Raw genomic sequence first — 23,552 nt, forward strand, 5'->3', positions numbered from 1 at the left:
CTCAGAATAACTGTGTACCCTTGGCAAATCCCCTTACTGGGCATCATGTGCTTAATAACAATGTCTGGGAGTCTTGAGTGTTTAAAACCAACACTTTATCTGCTTCTAATTTGATATATATCTTATAAAAATTAATACAATACAATATAGAACTTCTAAAGTAAAAAAAAAAAAAAATCCCAATATTTTAAGTACTCTAATTGAATTTTAAAACTCAATGAAAATTGTAACAGTGCAAAAACAGTAGTAACAATATGTAAAATGCCTTGCACATATTAGGTACTTAATAAACGGTAGCTTAGTCATCATAATTAATGTTTATATACAGCTAATAACTTAGAAAATTTCTTCAAATGTCTCCTTTCAATTCTCATTAACAGTCTCAGTTGGACAATTGAGCTTCAAAAGATGTGCCTGTGACAACAAAGCTAATAAGCACCCACATCTGAACTTGAATCCATACAGATCATTCAGTTATCCCTTCTATTATATTATGCTACTCCCCTAGTAAATAGTTACCACCACTTAATCAGTTGCTAAATTCAGAAACTTGTAGACATCCTTGATACTTTCCTGTCTCTTTCTCCCCACATTAAAACAATCACCAAATCCTGTCAATTCTTTTTAAATATCGTTCAAGTCAGTTCCAACACCCCAGACCATGCTTCCATCGTTTCTTGCCTAGACCTATAAATTCCAGCCTAAATAGTTGTGTTGGGGGTTCCCAAGACCACTTCCGGATTTGATGATTCACTAGGAAGACTCACAAACTCAGCATATAGTCCTATGATTTATTACAGCAAAAAAATATATATATATATAAAGTAAAATAGCAAAAGGAAAAGGCATATTGGGTTAAGCCCAGAGGAAACTTTCAAGAGTCCTCTCCCTACAGAGTCACACAGGATGTGCTTAATTCCCCCAGCAATGTGTTGTGACAGTACATGTGAAATATATACCAGGGAAGCTGGTTAAGAAACTCTGCCCAAGATTTTTACTGGGAGCAGGTCACATAGGTACCCACTGCCTAGCACATACCAAAGTTCTAGATTCCCAGGAAGAAAGCAGGTATGTTCAGCATAAACCACATTGTTTGTACAGTTTAGGCACAGAGAGCCATTCTTGTCAGTGGGACGGTGGAAACTCTCCCAAAATCGAAGTTCCCAGATACCAGTCAAGGGCCAACCTTGGAAGCAGGCCTTTCAAAGGATAGCACTCAGGCCTTCTTTATTAACTCTTTTCTGCACAGTGGTTTATCAGCATTACCTGCCCCCTGCAATCTTTTTTGTCTGTTTATTACAGCAAGACTGATCTTTTGAAAAGAAGTATTTGACATCCTTCTACTGGGTCTCTGTTCAAGTGGAATTACCTTGTAACCTGGCTAACTCTTAAATTAGTCAGATGACACCTTAAAAATCATGCCCTAAGGAAAATCTTGCCTAATTTTAAATTTGTGTGTGTTTCTGTGTGTGTGTGTGTGTATGTGTGTGGTGTGCCTGTGCACACATGCATACAGATGCACATGCTTTCTCTTACCAATGTTTATGGGTTGGGGTGGGAACTTGATATAAGCTGAGCCAGTCAGAGTACCTATCTGGGATTTCTCTAACTGGAGGCAAAGGGAAGGTGTAAAGATGTGAGTCTGGAAATATCAGAGGTCATGCTCCTAGTCTATGGCGGAGACTGTCTAAGGCAAGGCTGAATGAAGCAGATCCACAGAGAGAGGGATAGACCCAAGATGGCAAGAACCCTGCCAGCATCTGAAGCCATGGTTCTGGTCATCCCTAAGACTACCAATTCCTACAGTTTGGTTATGTGAGTCCATCAGTGCTCTTTCTTTGTGCTTATAAGCTAGTTCTAAATGGGTTTCTAAATATCGTAACACCTAACGCATGCCAGGTTATAGACAATAAGGACTTGGAGTCTGGATAGTGAGAGAGACAGATGACTATATGTATGTACAGGGTGTGATGGGAGCAAACAGGAGGAGGAACTAATACAGACTAAGGGCAGGGAATAGAAAAAATTCAAGCCTCCTGCCCCAACGAGGAGAGTTAGTCTTGAATGATGAAGAGAAATTAGCCATAATAAGGAAGGCAAAGATGGAATGAGGCAAGGAAAGGGGGATTCCAGACAGAGGAAGCTGTTTGTACAAGGGTCACAAGAAGAGCCCAAGACTTACAAGAAATGTAAATTGTCCAATGTATCTAGACTATAAGTAGCGATCTACGAGAGATGAAGCTAGAAAAGTAATCTTTATGCCGAAGACCAAAGGTTGCAAACTGAAGGCTACCTGTCTGAATGCAGCCTGGAGATGTTTGGTTTGTCTTTACCCTGTTTTGTCTTTAGTTACTGACATTTAAAAATCAGATACTTCTTGTAAAAGTCCGGATTTCCACTTACTCTTGAAAAACAGGAAGATCTGACAATACTGGGTCCACATTCTTACATGATGACAGCTGTCTGGAGCTGAATAGTTAAGTGTCCTCTTCGGCCAAGCATGCATTCTCTAACTTGTCACAGTCCCCAACTCCCATTTATATCAAACCAAAGACATTATTGTTAAGAATGAATTTAGGCTATGAAGGCAAATTGTCTAGATTTAAATTGACTCTTCTGATCTTAGGCAAATTAAACACTCTGCTTCTATTTTTTCATCTGTTAAATGAGGATAATATCACCTGCTTTAAAGGGATTAAGTTAAATGCTTAAAATAGTGATTGGCAATGGCAATCAGTAAATATCTGTTGTTATTAATATTACTATTTAAGTTACTTATTTGATATCTGTAAGCATTTGATTTATAGAATCTAGACTGGGCAATGAGAAGTAATTTTAAGCAGGATAGGGATAATATTAGATTTGAATTTTAAAATATTCACTGCTGCTTCTTAGGAGAAAGGGACTAAAACAAGACTAGAGGCAAGAACACCTATTAGCAGATAGCAAAAGTACTCTAGCATATGTCAAATTAGAAGGCCTGATGGAAAGAATGGGTCGAATTAGAGAAGTATTTAGATGACAGAAATTACAGCATTTGGTAGAGCTCTGGAGGTAGAAAATAATGGTAGACTCTTATTCTACAAAGAGTAACTAGTAGTAGTATTGACTAAAATGGAAGACAGAGGAAGAGAGCAAGTTTGGATGGGAAGAAAATGAATTAATGTTATATATGTTGAGTTTGAGGCATGTGTAGAAATCTGCAGCTCACCAGGGAGCTGTAGACTGGAGCTAGAATATTTGGGAATCATCAAAGAACAGGTACAGATGATGCTATAGGAAAGAAGGTAAAACTGAGAAGGGGTCAGGAACCAAGGAACAACTCAAAGAATGGGAAGAGGAAGAGGTGAATGAAAAGGAGCCTTGAAAATGAGCAGAAAAATAGATACGAGGAAAACCAAGAAAGGATGGTATCATCAAAATTAAAAAAAGAGTATTTCATGACGATTAAATGTTTTAATAGAATGATAAAAATTAGAGAATTTTGTCTACTAAGCACAAAACAAAATGATTTTAACCAGTAAGTCATTTACATGGCCTAGAAATACCACTCACATTTAGTTTCTTCTCATTATAAACTACATAAATTAATTTTTTTTTTAAACAACATTTATTTATTTATGTATGTATGTATGGATGGATGGATGGATGGCTGGCTGGCTGTGTTGGGTCTTTGTTTCTGTGCGAGGGCTTTCTCCAGTTGCGGCAAGTGGGGGCCACTCTTCATCACGGTGCGCGGGCCTCTCATTATCGCGGCCTCTCTCGTTGCGGAGCACAGGCTCCAGACGCGTAGGCTCAGTAATTGTGGCTCACGGGCCTAGCTGCTCCGCGGCATGTGGGATCTTCCCAGACCAGGGCTCGAACCCGTGTCCCCTGCATTGGCAGGCAGATTCTCAACCACTGTGCCACCAGGGAAGCCCCATAAATTAATTCTTAATTAAAAAGAAATGATGCATTTAAAAAAATGACAATGACTTTTTAAGCATAATTTTAGCTTTTTGCTGTAGCAAACTACTAATTTTTTTTTGTTACTTTGCCTTGATTATTATCATTTTAAAAATATTTAAACTGGAAGTTTAAAGTCACAGATTAAGCTTAAGTTCTCACATTCACTCATTCATTTCAGAAATATTTATTTACTGAATACTTGCCATGTGTGAAATCAATGCATTTTTGGGACTTAGGGAAAAAACAAGGAATCACTCATTTGAGGTGTATACTAAGTCAACAGGTTGCTGTCTTCCAAGGTTACAACAGAGAGCAAAGCCCTTCACATGTAATTATCAAAATTTAAAAAGGAGAAAAAGGAATTGGATATCTACTCTCAATCTGTTTTTTAAAAAAACCAAAAAGCCACTATCAACCTACCTGAGGGTAAACAAAGGAAGATCAATATCTATTTTAAATGCCTTAAAAGCAAACAGACTTTAAACAATGGTACAGATTTTAAGTTTTATAGTGCTACTGCCTGACAGGAAAAAGGAAGCGGGTAGGGAGACAAGGCACTTTCAAGGGCTCAATAATTAAAAGCTTGCCCCTACTGATCACATAAGATAAAGAGTCTGGTAAGGTAGAAATGTTGGCCTGAGGCTCTTTAAAATGTGAATTTTTCCTTAGAATCACAAATGAAAATTATTTCTTTACTTCGTATTCTAAATTGCTGTGAGGACTGAACTAGGTAGATGCCACATCTATCTCATCACACTATTTCAGAAGATGAAGTCATCATTTTGTTGTTAGCATGCAATTCATCATTGTTAAAAATCTGCAACATTATAGTTCATGAAGCAACTTTTTAAATAGATATCACATGTAAATCTTTATCCATATTTCTGATTTTTTTTTCATCAAAATAAAAATCCTAAAACAGGAATATAGTTCAAAGGATACTGATGTCAAGCTGAGACAACAGCTTGACTCTGGAATGATATAAACAAAATCTAAGTAAACCAGATTTTCTTCAGTGGGTAAGGCATGAAAACACAAGAAATTTTCAAAAATCAGACAATTAAATATTTAGTGAGTACGCACTCTATGCAACAGTATTTGTGCTGTGTTCTGCAAGAGTAATCCAGGGAATCTATAATCTCCTGCAGAGATACAGTTATTCAACATCCATTTATTTACTGGCTTGCCTAAAAGTACCAGGCTTAGTGCAGGTGATAAACAAGAAGACAAAGAGGATTGAGATGTCTGCAAAAGTTTATTTTCCATAAACTGTTTTAGAGTTAAGGTGACATAAAATGCTCCAAGTTTCTTTTAGGACAAGATAGAGTACATATAAAATAATAAAACCCAGATGTGAAAAATCATACAAGTAAATAGGACATAATCTGAAGGCAGTATCAGACTCTTTATTCTTTTCCTAAAATTACCATGAAAAATTAACAAAACAAAACAAAAAAGGTAGCCTACTGAATGGAAGAAGATATTTGCAAACAATGTATCCAATAAGAGGTTAATATCCAAAATATACAAAGAACTCACAGAACTCATACAACTGTGGAACAATAATTAATGTGTTTCTAATATAATATTAATTCTGTTAATATCATACTAGTATGATATTAACACTAATTAAAAATAATGGGTCATCACATTTTGAATGGCTCTATGATACCTACTATATCAAAATATGTATGTATGCATGTAGATAAGGTAGAGGCATTAAGGCTGACAGTTTGCTCTATTTTGCACATTTTGTATCATTTTAATTTTTTAAAAACAAAGAGTGATTTCCCCATGTCTCTACCTTATTATTGACTAAAAATCTAAAAATAGACCCATAAGGGAAAAAAACTAATTCACTGTCATCTTCTTTAGATATATATGATTACAATGCTATTTACCTCAGAACATTTCCATCAGACTGAATGCTATATTTATGCCTATAATTTTTAGAATATTCATTATATATACAGTATAATCTAAGAATCTAAATTATAAAGACATACCTTTGCGTAAGGGTTGTGGCATCATTAAGATCTGGATAAGCAAAAGGGATGTAACGTCATGATAAAGAATTGGAACCTCAGACTGTTGCTCCTCATTTCCCAGCCTAAAAGAAAAATGCATAATCACTTTAGACAGTATTGTATCTTCCTTCTAATTCATTTTATATTTCACATATATGTCTATGCAACAGAAATCAACTTTCATAAGCAACTGAGAAATCTCAGAAGAAAAAGTTAGAGCCATATTTTTGGCCTAAAAATAAAACCTTTTAGGCTAACATATTTCCTTGACTCTGCCTAATATGAAAAAATTACATAGAAAATTAGGTCTTAGGATATATTAACTTGATTATGATTAACTTTCTGATCTCTTAGATTACAGAAATCAAACAAAGCATTAAACGGAGCTTAAGAGAATTAGTTTCACTACAAATGGGGTGGCACTTAGGACACTTGCTATGACAAACTTCATACTAAAGAAGAAATATTCATGTTATAAGAAAAACAATTCACAAACAAGTTACATTGAAAAGGCATGGTCAATATCTCGTTAAAAGTTGTTTCAACTTTATGACTAATATAAAATTCAAATAAAATCTTTAACAGTTTCAAAGTTTCAAAAAAAAATAATAACCAAAGCAGAACTTAAAATACACTATAAAAGATAAAATAGTAAATCTAAGGAATGTATAGTACTATAAAACACATAGAATATATTATAAAGCAGCTCTTTTCACTCTAAAAGAATTTTTAAAACTCCTTTAGAAGTTTCAATTTTTGGTCATAGGTTTTATTTTTAATGTCAGAAAAAAGTTAATCTTAAGCTTCCAGAATTGGTTAAATTCTGAAGCTACACTTCAGACTAGACTTGGGATAAACAAGAATCGCTCAAATCTTTTATTAGGCTCCATCACTCAACAAATATATAGTGATTACTTAACTGTATGCCAGACACTGGACACATATGTGAGTAAACCAATCTCTGCTGCTGTGAAGCTTAAATAACTGCCAGAGGACGACAGCTCTTTGAATGTCTCTATTCTCTACAAATATCTCTTTAATATACTTGTTTTTCTCTCCAAAGGTAACCTTCCATTAATGCCATGAATCCTAGTATTTCTTGTCTCTTAAGTCTCTCTGGCATCTCTTCTTTACATGACCAAAGTTCTTATAAAGAAAAAAATCGAGGGGACACCATTTCCTCACCTATTACTCAAATTCCCACAGAAATGGTTTTCCGTTGATTACACAAGTGGTAGCATAAAGTACAGGTTTTGTACGTTTGTAAATTAAATTGGGAGTAAATAAATAAATTAGGTATATCGTTTAAAGAATTTTTAATGATGTGGGAATTTGGTTGGTGATATTTTTAAAAAGCAGATTCTAAAACTGATACAATATGATTCAAACAGCTTTTTTTCCCATTTTTATTTATGTATGTATGTATTTATTTATTACTGGAGTGTAACTGCTTTACAATGCTGTGTTAGTTTCTGCTGTACAGTGAAGTGAATCAGCTCTGTGTACACCCACATCCCCTCCCTCCTGGACCTCCCTCCCACCTCTCCCCTACATCCCACCCATCTAGGTTGTCACAGAGCACAGAGCCAAGCTTCCTGTGCTTTATAGCATGTTCCACTAGCTATTTTACACATGGTATTTCTGTGTGTGTGTGTGTATATATATACACACACACACACAGAGAAAAAAAGAGACTGCAAAGAAATGTCTCTCATTTTTATGAGACATTATGTTTCATTTTTATGGTTCATGAGTTCATTAAATGTAATAAACTATATATAGCAGGTAGGTTATGAGATTTTAGATTGTTTCATTTTCTTTCTCAACATTTTGGTACATTCTAAACATTGTACAATAACTACAATTTTATAATCAGGAAAAATTTACTAAAACAATAACCTGGAGCTTGTTGGCTACTAAGATAATAACAATCATCTGAGGACACAGGAATGGATCTTTCCTGGCACACAGTAAGCATATATTCTGAATGAATGAATGAATACACCCCACTGTAGAGAAGACAACCACAGTTTTGGTTTTTTTTTTAAAAAATAAATTTATTTATTTATTTATTTATTTATTTATTTTTGGCTGTGTGTTGGATCTTCATTGCTGCACACGGGCTTTCTCTAGTTGCGGTGAGCAGGGGCTACTTTGAAGTGCGCAGGCTTCTCATTGCGTTGGCTTCTCTTGTTGCAGAGCACGGGCTCTAGGCACGTGGGCTTCAGTAGCTGTGGCTCACAGGCTTAGTTGCTCCGCGGCATGTGGGATTGTCCTGGACCAGGGCTCAAACCCACGTCCCCTGCATTCTTAACCACTGTGCCACCAGGGAAGTCCCAACCACAGTTTTTTAATGTGGGGTTTAATATCATCATTGTGATAAGTATCTGTTACATGCTTAGTATTTTAAAATACGTAATTATCTCTATCTCAAAGTTTTTAGGTAATCTTTAAAATCCAGATTATAAAAACTGTACAGTACTATTAATTCCATGGATAATAAGGGGAAATGGGTGGGTTAGACTTAATAGGCCTAATTTTCCCATTTTTTTTAAACCAAAGTGATTATCAACACAATGAAATTTATAGAAAATAAGGAAATAAGTTTCATGAGGATTACAGAAAAAAGTGTATATGAGAAACCTATATCATTAGACATAGAATTTTATGTTGTAAAAGGATTAAAAGTGAGAATATAGAAAAAGATACTTCCATTTTTAAAACTCTTATACAGAAATGAAACGCAGATGACATAATCAACTGTAATATTACAAGTTAGTGAACTAATGAACCATAAAAATGAGAGCAAATAAGAAGGGGAAAAAAAATCAACCAGATTTTCCAGAAATTCCTCAGATCTCTCCAAATCTTTCTGATTCCAGAGCCTAAGTTTTTAGCTATTACTCTATGCTTACTTAGGTTCTGGAATCAGAAAGATCTGGATTCAGATCAGCTCTATTCCTTCACAGCTGTGTGCCCCTAAAGAACATGTTAATTAACTTTTCTAAGCCTCATGTTCCTCGTATGTAAAAACTGAGACAACAATGGTGCCTAGTTTATACAGTTATGGTGATGATTAAATGAGATTATATATGCAAAGCACAAAAATGTGTAGCATGATGTAAATACTGGATAAGTGTTCGCAGCATTTACTACTATCCTACTCGTCTTAGGGCTATAAAAGGACACAACCCAGCAATCAGTAATATGGAAAGCAGAGTACCTCTGTCTGGTCTTTAAAACTTTTAATTCACCAATACTACACTTAAGAAACCTCTTGTTTGCTGAGTATCTTTAGACTCAGAGAGTTAGGCATTCTAATACTTCATCTGCACACCAACCCTGTCCTTGAGTATGCAAGTCTAGCTAGGAAAGAAAATTACTAGCTACTATCAAGAAAAGTGATTTATTTTCCCTAGCCAGAACAAGCAAAATACTCAGAGCTTACTAATTTTGTCTACAAACACAAACACACACACATACAATTTTTTTTTTCTGAGAAGTAGCGGGATTTATTCATACCCCCAAAGTATACCCCCACCAGATAATTAGTAATTACAAAGGATGAAATAATGACTTTACGGTGGAAAAACTTGGCAGATACCACATTAGCCAAATGATCAGAGTTATTAACATCAATAACAAGACAAATCAATAGCATGTGCCTCCTGATGTGACACACGAAAAAGAACACAATATTACTTCTGCGGTATTTCTGCCAAAAGTTTATCACCTGAATCTAACCACAAGGAAATACTGGACAAAAATAAACTGAGGGGTTCTACAAAATAATTGGCCTGAGCTCTTAAAAAAAAAGTCAATGTCATGGAATACAAAGAAAAAGTCAGGAACGATTTCACACTGAAGGAAATTAAAGAGACATGAAACTAAACACAAACACAATCTTGAATTTTCTTTGCACTGCATTTGCATTTCCCAGGATATTACTGAAATAACTGGCAAAATCCGAATAGGTTCTGCATGAGGTAGAAGTCAATATTAATTACTTCTCATATAAATATCCAACTAACCCAGCTCCATTCACTATAAAGACTGTGCTTCCCCAACTGCTCCACAGTTCCATCTATGCTATAAATCCAATATCCACATATGTATGGATCTGGTATGTTTTGTTTTATTTTAACAAGCAAATACAAATTTATTTCTCATCTCCCCTTGATTACACAAGTGGTAGCATAAAGTACAGATTTAGTGCTCCTGAATTTGTTTTTCTTTTAATATTGTATCTGAATGGAGATCTTTCTATATCAGTAAGCAAAGCACTTTCGCAACTTTTCTTCCGTTTCTCTCTCTCCTCTCTCTTTGCGTACATGTCTTAATTTACTTATGTAGGGAAGGCAAAGCAGTAGGATATTTGATCTATATATGGCAAAAATTAAGATTGAATCTATTCCTTATGCCATACATTATGAAAAATTCCAAATAGATTAGAGATCTAACTGTAAAAACTGAAGCCATAGAAATAGAAGAATCATATATCTGATAAAAGGTTAATATCCAAACTACATAAAGAACTCATACAACTCAATAGCAAAAAACAATCCAATTAAAAAATGGGCAGAGAATCTGAGTAGATATTTTGGTAAAGACATACAGATGATGACCAAGTGCATGAAAAGGTGCTCAACATCACTAATCACCAGGGAAATGCAAATCAAAACAACAATGAGATACCACCTCACACCTGTCAGAATGGCTATCATCAAAATGAAAATAAACAACAAATGCTGGTGAGGATGGGGAGAAAAGGAAAGAAGCTCTGGTGCACTGTTGGTGGGACTGTAAATTGGTGAAGGCACTATGAAAAACAATACAGAGGTTCCTCAAAAAATTAAAAAAACAGAACTACTGTATGATCTATCAATTCTACTTCTGGGTGTTTATCTGAAGGAAAGGAAAACACTAACTCAGAAAGATATACGCACCCCCATGTTCACTGCAGCATTATTTACAATAGCCAAGACATGGAAACAACTTAAATGTCCATTAATGAGTGAATGGATAAAGAAATTGTGGCATATATATATACCATGGAATATTATTCAGCCATAAAAAAGGAAATCCTGCCATTGGTGACAACATGGATGGACCCTGAGGGCATTATGTTAAGTGAAGTAAGTCAGACAGAGAAAAAAAAATACCATAAGATCTCACTTACATGTGTAATCTTAGAAAAAAACAAAGAAACTCCTCATAGATACAAAGAACAGACTGGTGATTGCAGACAGGGGTGGGGGATGGAGGATGGGGATGGGTGAAGACGGTCAAAAGGTACAAACTTCCAGTTATGTAATGTACATATAGGGATGTGATGAGGAGCATGGTGACTATAGTTAATAACATTGTATGGTATATCTGAAAGTTGCTAAGAGAGTAAATCTTAAAAGTTCTCATCACAAGAAAAAAATGAATGAATCAATCCTTTTATAACCAGGTAGTGGGAAAAGACCTGAGTCAAAATGGATCAAGTTCCAGAATTAATTTTTTTAAAAAAAGATTAATAAATATGACTACATTAAAAATAAAATTTTGCATGGCAAAAAAAAATCATACACACAAAAAAAAGACATTAGACAATCTGGTGAAATATATTTGCAACTTATCACACAAAGGACTAATATCCATAATCCATAAACATATTTTTTAAATAAAGAAGAAAAAGACCAACAACTAGATTTAGGGAGTTCACAAAAAGAAATGCAAATGGACAGAAATGAAAGACATATATCTCTGAATTTACTTCATTATACAGTTTTTAATTTGGAAAAAATATGTTTTACATAATTAAAATTTAAAAATCAAGGGAAAAATGGCAATCTTTTCAGAGTTAATAACATTCCATAGTTTGTTTTATTATTATTAAACAAAAATAGAATTATAACAATGATTTTGAAAATTTTGCTTTTTTAATATATCTTTTTTTTGCCTTTTAAAAAAATTTTTATTTTATATTGGAGTATAGTTGATTTACAATGTTGTGTTAGTTTCAGGTGTACAGCAAAGTGATTCAGTTATACATATACATATATCTATTCTTTTTCAGATTCTTTTCCCATATAGGTTATTACAGAATACTGAGTAGAGTTCCCTGTGCTATACAGTAGGTCCTTGTTGATTATCTATTTTATATATAGTAATGTGTATATGTTAATCCCAAACTTCTAATTTATTCCCCCCCCCCTTTTTAAATGTATCTTATCGATCTTTCCAGCATATACAAACCTATGTTCTATTCTACAGCTGGGCACTATTGCTTTAAATATTGAGGGGGAAAAAAGAAAACAAATTAGCCTGACTATAAATCAAGCTGATAGCATAACCACACAAGAAAAAGTTACTTCAAATGACTTAGAAATTAGTATTTTGTCTCTACATCCCTAGTGGTATATATTCTAAGGACAAAAAGAAATTATAATTAGTACTAATATTGGTATTAAAAAAAATAATTGTAGTTATACTGTAGGTTATGCAAATAGTAATACTGTTATTAGTATCACTAGGAACCAAGATTTCCAGAATAAGAGAAAAAAGATGTAAATAACAAAAAAGTTAAGAAACAAAATATAACCTTACAATCTTATGTGTGAATTGCAAACACCAGTAAGAACTCAAGATCTTTCTCCTTAAAAAAATATTTCCTAATCCTGTCCACTGGAATGGCCTATAAGCAATAATAGCACAGTAGCTATGGATACTCCTTAGCACCCAGATTGTGATGTCTAAATACCATTTCCCATTAAAGGGAACTACATGGAGAAATGGCTGATTCCAGGTACAGAGTGGAAAATGTACAAAATAAACCCAGGTCAACTTACTGTGTCAGAAAGCAAAGGCATTACCAAAGACTACTTTGATCATGTTGAAGTACAATAGCCAACCTAAAGGGATTCGCACTAACCTAAAAGGAAGCAATTTGCATTGAAAAGAATGTCTGAAATGGGGCTTCCCTGGTGGCGCAGTGGTTAAGAATCTGCCTGCCAATGCAAGGGGACACAGGTTTGAGCCCTGGTCTGGGAAGATCCCACACACGGCGGAGCAACTAAGCCCGTGCGCCACAACTACTGAGCCTGCACTCTAGAGCCCACGAGTCACAACTACTGAGCCCACACGCCACAGTTACTGAAGCCCGTGTGCCCTAGAGCCCATGCTCCGCAACAAGAGGAGCCACCGCGATGAGAAGCCCGCGCACCGCAACGAAGAGTAGCCCCTGCTCACCACAACTAGAGAAAGCCCGCTCACAGCAACGAAGACCCAACACAGCCAAAAATAAAGAAAGGAAAAGAAAAAGAAAAAAAATTTTAAAGAAAAGAATGTCTGAAATGGAGTGAAACACATCAAGTATGTAAAAATCCATGAGATCATAATAACCACAACTTATCAGTCACCACTGGAAGTTGCTAGGGTATCAACTCATTTCTTTGCAGATTTATAAATAGGGAAGAATTAAGCATTCATCTTGCCAAACTATGTTTCAGGGTAACCAAACAGCTGATACTGGGAAAGTTTTTCTTTATAAAAACAACCTAGCTAATAAATCATAAGGAAAATTTTTTGTGGTTTTTTAAAATCACTATTTCTCAGTACCTAATGAAATACTGGATTTAGGCAAGAATAATCACAGGTTTCAAAAATCATTAGGTGAAAGGCTATGGGGAACTTTACAATGACAGGATCAGTCTACGGTTACCTGAACCCACTGATCAATTCTGACATAAAAAGAAAGACTACCAGCCATTATGTGCCTCTATCTGAATATTTTGTCTGCATAAAAACCAATGAAATTCTTTAAAAGACTTTCTCACTTAGTAGGAATTTTTAGGCAATTTTTACAGAAAGTATAATGGTAAACTGTTTTCAGTTTTTATTATATATTTCTGTGTTTCATAAGGAAAATTCACATATTTATAAAGAACTTCAATCCTATTTTTATACTTAACTATTTTTCAAAAATACTTTTAATCGATTTTAATCTTTCAATAATACTTACTGTGAATTCATCTCTTCTAGTAACTGTGTGAGCTTTCTCCAAGGATTATACTCAGAATCAATGCTGTAAAGCCGCATGTGCAAGGCTAATACATGGAACAGTTGATCTAAAAAAATTGAAGAAAAGGTAATTAGAAGGTTCACAAAATTTGTCCAGAACAATATTCAGGCAAAATTTCTAGCTAATTTATAAGGAAATGTTTCCTATCCTTATAATTATAATTCACCAAGTTTAAGTACCAACTACTTCATGCTCTCTTTTAAGGTAAACTCTGAAATATATATCCAAATAAATTGTACTAGAATTTGGACTGTCCTTATGCTCAATCTTAATACAGGAATGGTTTGTTTTCTTCATCTCCTGTCAGAGACCTACTTTTCCTTGGCTTTATGCTTCAGGCTTGGTAACTTGTACTTCTCACTATTGTGATCTCCTAACCAAAATTCACTATTATCTTCAATACCCTACTCTGAGTAATATGGACAGTAACTTCCATATAAACCACTGTTAGGTAAATATCTTTCTTTACCTAATATTTTCCCCTAAATATTCATTAGATTTAATTGTGACTTCATCATCTTTTGATTCAACATTAAGAAAAAATAATGGAAATAAGATTATTTAAGAGGATTATTCTGGCTATTTTCATTTCTTCTACCTAAACCATGATAACAGTCTACCAGTCTTAGCTTTCAACAAAATTCTGCTATGGCATTTAGAAAGAAAATTTTGTTTAAAATTTTTTAATTATTTGGGAAAAAAATTCTAAATTCTGCTTTCATATCACATGTCCATTTTCTGGTATAAATGACAAGGACTGGACTAAATTATTCTGCTGCTATTACTCAAAATATTTGAATTAAAATGAATCAAAATTCACTTTCTAGAAAGTTAGATAATACTTTTTTGACATGTGATTAAAATTAATTCTTAAAACCAGAAAGAAAAAAGCCAAATAACACAAACATATTGTTGTCACCCTCTAAATTAAAATATTCAAAACTAAACAACATTTTGTTTCTCTGAGCAACTGACTTGGAAATTAACTATACTTGAGAATAACTTGAGATCCATCACTATGAGGAGGAGGAGGAGGAAGAGGAGGAGGAGTAATATTAGTGGTGACAGCAGCTTGGGGAAGTTATTTGTAAGACATGAGAGCTATAAGATGAACAAAATAAATGTTCCACTCTGTGGGGCAGGGTAGAGGAAATGGGAGGTGGGCAGGGGAGCTGAACCTAACACTCTGTACATACAACTGTTTCAATCTGGTGTCTCTATAACAAACAGAAGAATCTAAATACCATATCCTGCTTCACCTTCTGTCTATAAGTCAATGTATAGTCTAAATCCTCTTAAAATTTCTTCATCCTATTAATGGTTAACACTAGCTGAGTATTTATTAGTGCCAAGCACCACTTAATAATCACTTTATATGGATTATCTCAATTTATTTTCACAAAAATTCTACCAGGTAGGTAACACTGTTATGCCCAGTTTTGAGACAAGTTTCCCAAATTTTCAGTTTTTCTAGTAATCTGGTTCCATTCATAACACTAAGAACAAGAGACATTTTTAGCAGAGAAATAACATGATGAAAAATATATTGGTCATTTTAATTTTATTTCAATTCAATTACACATAAGAGACTTTTTTATGAAGTATATAATTTATAACTTTTAAAAAAGTGTCTAAAACCTAAAAATGTTTAAAAAAAAATAAATTCCTCTAGCAGAAAATATTAAGATTAACTCAAGTTGCAAGTTGAGGAGTTTTGCATTCTTCTTATATAGGTTTTAAGTGAATCAAAGGGCTCTCTTTAATATCTCCTTTCAAGATGAAAGTCAATTAACTTGGAGTTTTGATTTAATCAAAAGCATAGACATTGCAATTTTACTAACCTGTTTTGCACTGAAACCATGGCCAGCATAAAAGTAATGTTGTAATCTGCCTACTTTCCTAGCCTTTACCATAATTAAAGAAATACATATGTTAGAAGAAAACTTTTTAATCTTCTTACATTGCCTCATTCTACACATGAGGAAATAGGCCCAGAGAAAGGAAGTACCTTGCCAGGTCACCCTAATATTTATTGGAAAAGTTAAGAACAGAATTCAAGATTTCCTACTTGTTAGTTATTTCTACCATTCCAGTTCTCCTTGGGGTTTTTATGATTAAAAGAAAAGTATAAAATTCCTTTTGTAACACACACACCCCTTTCCATTCCTATGAAAAACTGAGACTGTAACCCTGCAGCACCTTCTAAAGCTATAATACAATAAATAACAAGAGTCTTTGGTATTAGTTTTAACTAGAACTGAAGGATGATAACATATCTAATGAGGTACATCTACCTTTCAAAAACAGTCCTGGAAACTGCAGATAACTTCAACAGGAAACAGAATAAGCCAAATAACAATCAATGCTTTTCACTATGTTTATATAATTCACTGTGTTTTTAGAATTTAGTCTGAGACCTATCAGTAAGAATGAACTCTAATATTTATTTAGCAACAAAAATATCTTTGAGGGAATTCCCTGGCGGTCCAGTAGTTAGGACACTGTGCTCTCACTGCCAAGGGCCCGGGTTTGATCCCTGGTTGGGGAACCAAGATCCTGCATGACATGTGGGACGGCCAAAAAAATAAAAAATGATAATAATAAAATAAATACCATTCTCTAATAAAGGAATCAGGGTTTTAAAAAAAATCTTCTATAGTAAACACATATTGACAGTAGCAGACATAGGATGAAGAGAACCTCTGATCATATCAAAAAGTTAAAGACTAAAAAATAATAGAAAAATGTGTTAAACACCAACTATGTTCATGACATTTTAAAAGTTGAAAAGCAATTATACCAAGAAAGCACATTATTAAAATTTTGAATAATAACAGCAAAAGAAATAGATAACTTTTTTTGGAATGACAGATTTTAAAGTTCTAAAGTTTATACCTACATTTATAAAAGGGTTTAGAAATGAGAAACATCATTAACTTATAGGTGTGCTGTGATTTCAATAAACAGGCAGCACTGCCTAGTAGGACCCAGGAAGTCCTGGCTTTGAATCCAAGCTCTGTACTAGCCATGTGTCCTTGGGCAAATTACCTTAGTTTTATTATCTGCAAAACGGGGATAATACCAACTTTATGGGCTGTTTTAAGTGATAGTAGTTACGGTAATAGCATACATCTGTAGTATGTAGACAGTGTTTATATACATGTACATACATATATGGTTTCTAAGGATAAATTCCAAAAAAATAAATTTAATACTTATAAATGAGATAATACAGCTAAATTAGAGATTATGACTACATTAGACACATTAGGTCTCCACATAAAACTACCACTCTATACAAAATATTAACATATATTTTTAACCTCTTCTCTCTCCTCCCCTGAACTTTTGGTACCACTCTTCCTTGGTTCTCCCCCAACTTCTTCTCAATTACTTGTAAGTGTTCTTCTTCCTCTACTGAACTCTAAAAGGTGGCATTCTCCATAAGAAAGGAAAAGGGATCCCTTTTAAGCCCTCTTTCCCTCTCATTCTGCACACGCTACTTCACATAAGCTCAACTTCCACTTCTACCTGTAAGTTTACAATTCACAAATTTTTCTAGCACTTCAGATGTTTGACAGGCACCACAAAGATCAATATATCCAAAACTAAATTGATTATATAGCCCAGCCTAGCTCCAATATTCATTTCCTCTTATAATTCCATCTGAGTGAATGACATCACTGCCCATACAAACATCCAAGGAAAAACTTGGGAGTCATCTCCCACATTCTCGCCCTCCGTAGCCAGTTGATTACCAATCCTATTGGTTCTGCCTCCTATGACCCCTCTTCTACTCTACTCCACCCCTACATCATTTCTCAATTAGATTACTCAACAATGTCCTCATTCAGTTTTATGTCTTTTGTTTCACCCCCTTCCAATTGCTGTAAACAGGAAATCTATTCATATTATCTCATAAATGGTTGGTGAACCACTGAAAGAATAGGCATAGAAAGCGCTTCATGAGATAACCCCTATCTTCTTTTTCTGGTTTATTACTTAACCTTCTTTCCTCCCTTTACTTTAGCAACTATTCCCTAATGTGTCATATTGTCTCACTCTGTCTTTGCAAGATGTTCTCTCAGCCTACAATAGCATCTTCTTGTTCTCCAGGCAAACCTGATTCATCTTTCAAGAGCCAGTTCAAGTGCTCCTCTGTAAATTTTTCTCTAATACCACACCTGAGACAGATGTGATCATCCCTTGCTTTACGCATTCTCTACACTTGAGTTACCTTTATTTTAGCACTTCTAATACAGCCCTGTAATTATTTTTCACATTTTCCTCTCCTATGAGACGGTGAAATCTCCCTGAAAAAGACAATTGTTTCTTTTCCTCTTTGTACCTCCCAGGCTAGCACAGTGCTTGACATTTAATAGGATTTTTTTTTAAGCATGCTGAATATTGTATGAATATGTCAACAATCCTATTTTTTAAAATCATACAATATAAGCCTAAAATTCATGATGGATTTATACTCTTCCTTTTCTGCTGTAATGACACACTGGCTTAGTAACCAAGAAAGAGGCCAATTAACTAGCCCTAATTTCACTGCCCCAAAGAGAGTGACCTCTCAACTCTTAACTACTAAAGTAGTGCTTGACTTACTTGCTCCCACTATCTTCTTCCCCATGTCGGTTGCCGTGACAACTCACCTGGGACAATGAACTCTATTTTCTGCAACACCTAATCAAATTCTTTACAACCGGGACAAGTCTAAGGTATTATAATGTACTTAATCACAAGAGAAACATATCATTACTAAAACAGAAAACACCACTGAAAGACTGATTTGTCGTTGAAAAAAACCAAAGATTTAAATATAAGAACTCTCAGCTGGAACAAAAAGGTAAGATTTAGCAATCTCTTTTATCTGTATCAGTATTAAAGTAAGACTATTATACCAAAAAAATCTATAAAATAAAAACATAACTCCAACTTTATTGTAAAATTAAGAGTTTTACACGTATGGCTATGAATACCATACACACACACGAAACACCGTTATGCCAATTTTTATGACTTGGGGAGTATCCACTTAAGGAAATTGAACGCAAAGTTGTTGCATACGTTTTTGTTATATGTTATATGTTTTTCATAACATATTTTTCAAAATGCTTTCGAAACAGATGTTTACTGAGCTCAGTACCAGCTTGGAAATTCTGTGTCTCTGTCAGTCATTTCTAAACATGTAAGAGTTCTAAACAGGCAGATTATTTCTTAGTATAACACTCATACTGGTCATTAAGACGGAAATACATATTAAAGGAAAGACTTACCCTAAAAACTTTTAGAAATTGGTTCTGTCTAAAATTGTACCACTGTTAAAATTTACCTAAGGTAAACTTAACTGGGTCTGCATTTCCAGATCATTCAAAATTTTAGTTCTATCAGTGCAGTTATCACTGCAAGTATTAAATACTTGTCAATGAAAAAACTTTCAACTAGCCAAATGACTCTCTAAGTTACCATGAAAAAAAAAATTTCAATTTCTCTATAACTGAATAATCAAAGTAAGGAAATGGTTCTGACCCATTTATCCTAGGGGGAATATAATTGGTGTGGGTATACACCTCTCACAGCAGAGTCAGCTTCCTCGGTTCCTCTACACAGTCCTGAGAAATGACCTGTGGAAAGATGGAGGGAACTCCCAAGTGAGAACCTGAAAACTTTTTTCAGCTCCTGCTGAAAAAAGGAGCTGCCCTGCCCTAAGCCAACCAAGATCTCAGGACCCCTACGCCCTGACAGTGGAAATTATTATCTGTGGAACTTAGTTCCTGGAATAACCACACCATTAACACAGGAAGGCCTACAGGATGGGCCACAAAGCACAGGCCCACAGGATGGGCCACAAAGCACAGGACCTGCAGAAAAACTTCAAAGAATAGCTGAAGCCACTCTTCTTAGCTCAAAATCTTAAACCACACCTCTAACCCAGGCCACCCCAAATTAACAATGTATTTTGTTCCCAATAAATAAGCTATATCAGTCTTTAATCCCATTCTGTCCTTCTAACCCCATCTTTTAACAGGTCAAACTTAAGGTTTGTTAAGTGCTTTCTTTAAAGAAAAAAAAAGACTAGGCTGAAAATTAACTTTTATCTTGCTTCTGGCCCCCTTACCCACCCCCACCCCCAATTTGATGATGGTAGTATTGAAGTAGTAGAAACAGTAATGTTGAGATTTACAGTCTATGAAGACTTGAACATACATTGTAAAACTGAGTTCTTACAACAATCCTCTGGTTGGATACTATGAAGAACAGAAGCCATGAGATTAAATAAGCTTGCCATTAAACTATTTGCCCACTCATGAAGAGTGGAGTCTGAAGGCAATTTCTACATTTTTGTATTAATTTATGTACTTTGACCACTATAATAATTTGGTGGCCAAATTTTCTTCTTGTTACGGGGTAACAAAAAGAACAGAACAAAAGTTGTGATCCAACTTATTTGTAGAATTCATAGTTTTTTAAATCTGAAAGGACCTTACTAAGCCATGGATATCAGAATTTTACCACTGTTAAAGAATAAAATTAGACTACTTAATAGCAATTTTGTGATATTAAACAATATCTTTATGAAGCCTTACTGCAGGGTGAAATTAACATCAAAATAATTTTCTCTAACTCTGAATTCTCTAAAAATTCATTCTTTGAGCAACTAAAACTACTTTGAGCTGCATGCTGCATGCACACATCTAAGCTGGATTGCTTTCTATGAATAACAAACACAGGGGGCAGTTTTCCACTGTGTGCATCATTTCTTGAAAAGATCATATATTATGTCAAAATTAAGTTAAAGCACCTCAAATGAAAATGTCAAAGCAAGGGTTTGCCTCAACCTTTCTTGACTAAAGTTTAATTTTTATCTCTATAAAATCATGAAATCCATTTGTGATATGAACTTTGGCTCCTTAGTTAAACCACAGTAATAAGCAGAAAGCTCAGACTCAAAGATATAGAAAGATGTTGATCTAACTAAAGATAATTTTTAAAAAATTATCCTCCAATATTAATAATTTATCAGTGACACCTCTTCCTCCCAACCCCACCCCAGCCACTGGTTTCAACAATTTCTGTTTGAGAAATACACTAAGAATATCATAGCAAAAAGTGTTGAAAGCCTGTGAACTTCACTGGAATCTATGGCGTTCCATGTCTACTTTCAAATCACTTGAATGAAGAAATTAACTGAGTAACTTTAATAAAATATTCTTAATAAAAAGTTATGCCTTCAATTTTTGCATCTGCTTTGTCCTACATCTGTTGCTAACCAAGTTGGTGGTACTTATCAGTATATATACCAATTTGTAACAAAAACTCCAAATTCACTCATCTTTCAAAACCATGTTCAAATGCCATGTCCGCCAAAAGCTTCACTGATTTTACAAGCTAGATATGATTCCAAACCTCCAAATTTTCTAGAACTTTATCCATACCCCACTTTAGAGCTTAACACTTTCTATCTTACAATAAATTATCTAGAATCAGTCTTATCTGCTGAATACAAGGTCCTTAATGCCTGACCTTCCAGTGAATAAAGAGGAGGTCCACAGGTCGGACCTAGAAATCAGGAGCAGAGCTGCATGTGGGAGCTGATGAGATGGCTCACACCAGGAGCAAGGGGGAACCAGCTAGCAAACTGGTGAAAAATAAAGGAGAACCAACTGGTATCCAAGGAAGAAGGAATGAGGACTTGAGAAAATGTCTGAAGGAGTGGCCCAAAACAAAAATAGAATTCACAGTGAATGGCTGGCAAAAGAAAATAGGCAATATAACAGGAAGGATAGCATGGGAGATCCTGGAAATATTCCAAGGCAACAGTGTGCAGTAGGATATCCTTGACTAAGCCCAGGGGTGAAAGTTTTTAAAGGTTCTGCATCTTTTGGGACACTTAAGGGCAAGAGATATGTCTTACATAACTGAATTTAATGTCAGAGAACTGGGTTCAATTGCAAGCTTTGACATTTCCAACTATATGACTTGGCAATGCAATCACTCTGAACTCCAGCTTTCTTTTCTATGAAAAAGAGATAACACCTATTTAACATGGTCATTCTAAAGACTAAATAATTTATGTGAAAGCACTTTTTAAATTTTAAAACTGCAAACGTAAGGTATAATTAAAATACCATAGTATGCTGCTATGTGAATTAATTTTGCTCATTTTTTACTGTGGAAAATTTCCCAGACATATATTTAGGAATGAACTTTTACTCTGATTGGACTGGTCATTTTATCTCAATACTTCAAAAATTTGTTTGAATATGGAAGTGCTGAATGGCATTATTCCACGACAATTTGATTTCTCAGTAGAAATTTGGCCAGTAATATTTTCTGCTTTTACTGTTGTAAATAGGTCAATCTTGTGCCGTGCCCCGCCCCCACTGTGTGTGTGTGTGTGTGTGTGTGTGTGTGTGTGTGTGTCCATCCATAATTATCTATCGGGCATTACGCAAGCCATTCAAGACAAAATTTATTAAATTTTTTCTCGACTAAACTAAACTTCAATTTCATCAGGAATTTGTGATGGAACATTACTCCAAAAGTGTAACTTCCATTATCATTTGCTTAATTAGTGGAGCATTTTCTCATTCTCTTTTACCAAAATATTATGAAAATGAGAAAAGACATTTTAAAAATGATATATTTAAGAGGCCATAGAAAGTAATGAATGGGAAAAGGAAAATAGTAACTTATGAATAGGCTCTAGAGAAAAAGTGAAATTTTTGTTTACTAATACCATTAGAGTTCTACTGGAAAATGAAAAAACTGAGATATTTGATCTAAGATCCTATGAAACACCTTCAATATGCTCTTGCATTAAACTTAAATTAGGTTTGAGTTAGGCTTGAGTCAATAACAAATACATTAAGTTTATACACTTGCAAAATAGTGGGATTTTATAGAACATGTAACATTCTGCATACATGATTTATAGAGCTCTTTTATAAATAATTAGGATAAATAATGCATAAGTAACTGAACAATACATCATATGAAAACTAAAATCAAAAAAATCATGTACAACCTAAATATATAAAATTTTTTATTTGTCAATCATACCTCAATAAAGCTGGGGGGAAAAAGAACTAACATAACTGATAAGGAAAAAAAGAAAACTAAAAACAGTATTAACTTATATTTAGGATAAGCTTCATCACAACCTCTTCTATACTGGCACCTTGAAATCTCTTATTCACTAAAGGGGAAAATAAAAAGAAACAAAAGTCTGGAAGTAACTATCAATTTAATAATTTAAATTAAAATTGAGGGTGATAATTGAAGTGGCTGCTGCTAGACTTTTACTACTATTTTTAGCATTCTGGTTAAGTTCATCATTTACAAGCCTCTGTATAAATTTAAGTACCTCAGAGGGGGGAAAAAGTAGCTTTCTAGCATAAAACTAAAATTCCTTTACTAAACACTTTCTCACATAACAGTTTCTGGAATATTATCAGCCAATGCCAAACAACAAATTAACAAGAAAGAATAATTTATGTAAG

General features: G+C 34.4%; 1 protein-coding gene across 1 annotated transcript in view; it reads right to left on the bottom strand.

The window, feature by feature from the left end:
• UBR3 (ubiquitin protein ligase E3 component n-recognin 3) overlaps positions 1-23,552 on the bottom strand; it is a 229,904-nt gene that overhangs the window by 28,650 nt on the left and 177,702 nt on the right. The window contains exons 31-32 of the mRNA XM_068544929.1: positions 13,984-14,089; positions 5,955-6,058 (exon numbers count right to left, since the gene is read on the bottom strand). Of these exons, the coding sequence (XP_068401030.1) occupies positions 5,955-6,058; positions 13,984-14,089 (210 nt within the window). The remainder of the gene's footprint in view (positions 1-5,954; positions 6,059-13,983; positions 14,090-23,552) is intronic.

The sequence above is a fragment of the Eschrichtius robustus genome, chromosome 5, assembly GCF_028021215.1.
Source record: "Eschrichtius robustus isolate mEscRob2 chromosome 5, mEscRob2.pri, whole genome shotgun sequence".
In the NCBI taxonomy this organism is placed as follows: Eukaryota; Metazoa; Chordata; class Mammalia; order Artiodactyla; family Eschrichtiidae; genus Eschrichtius; species Eschrichtius robustus.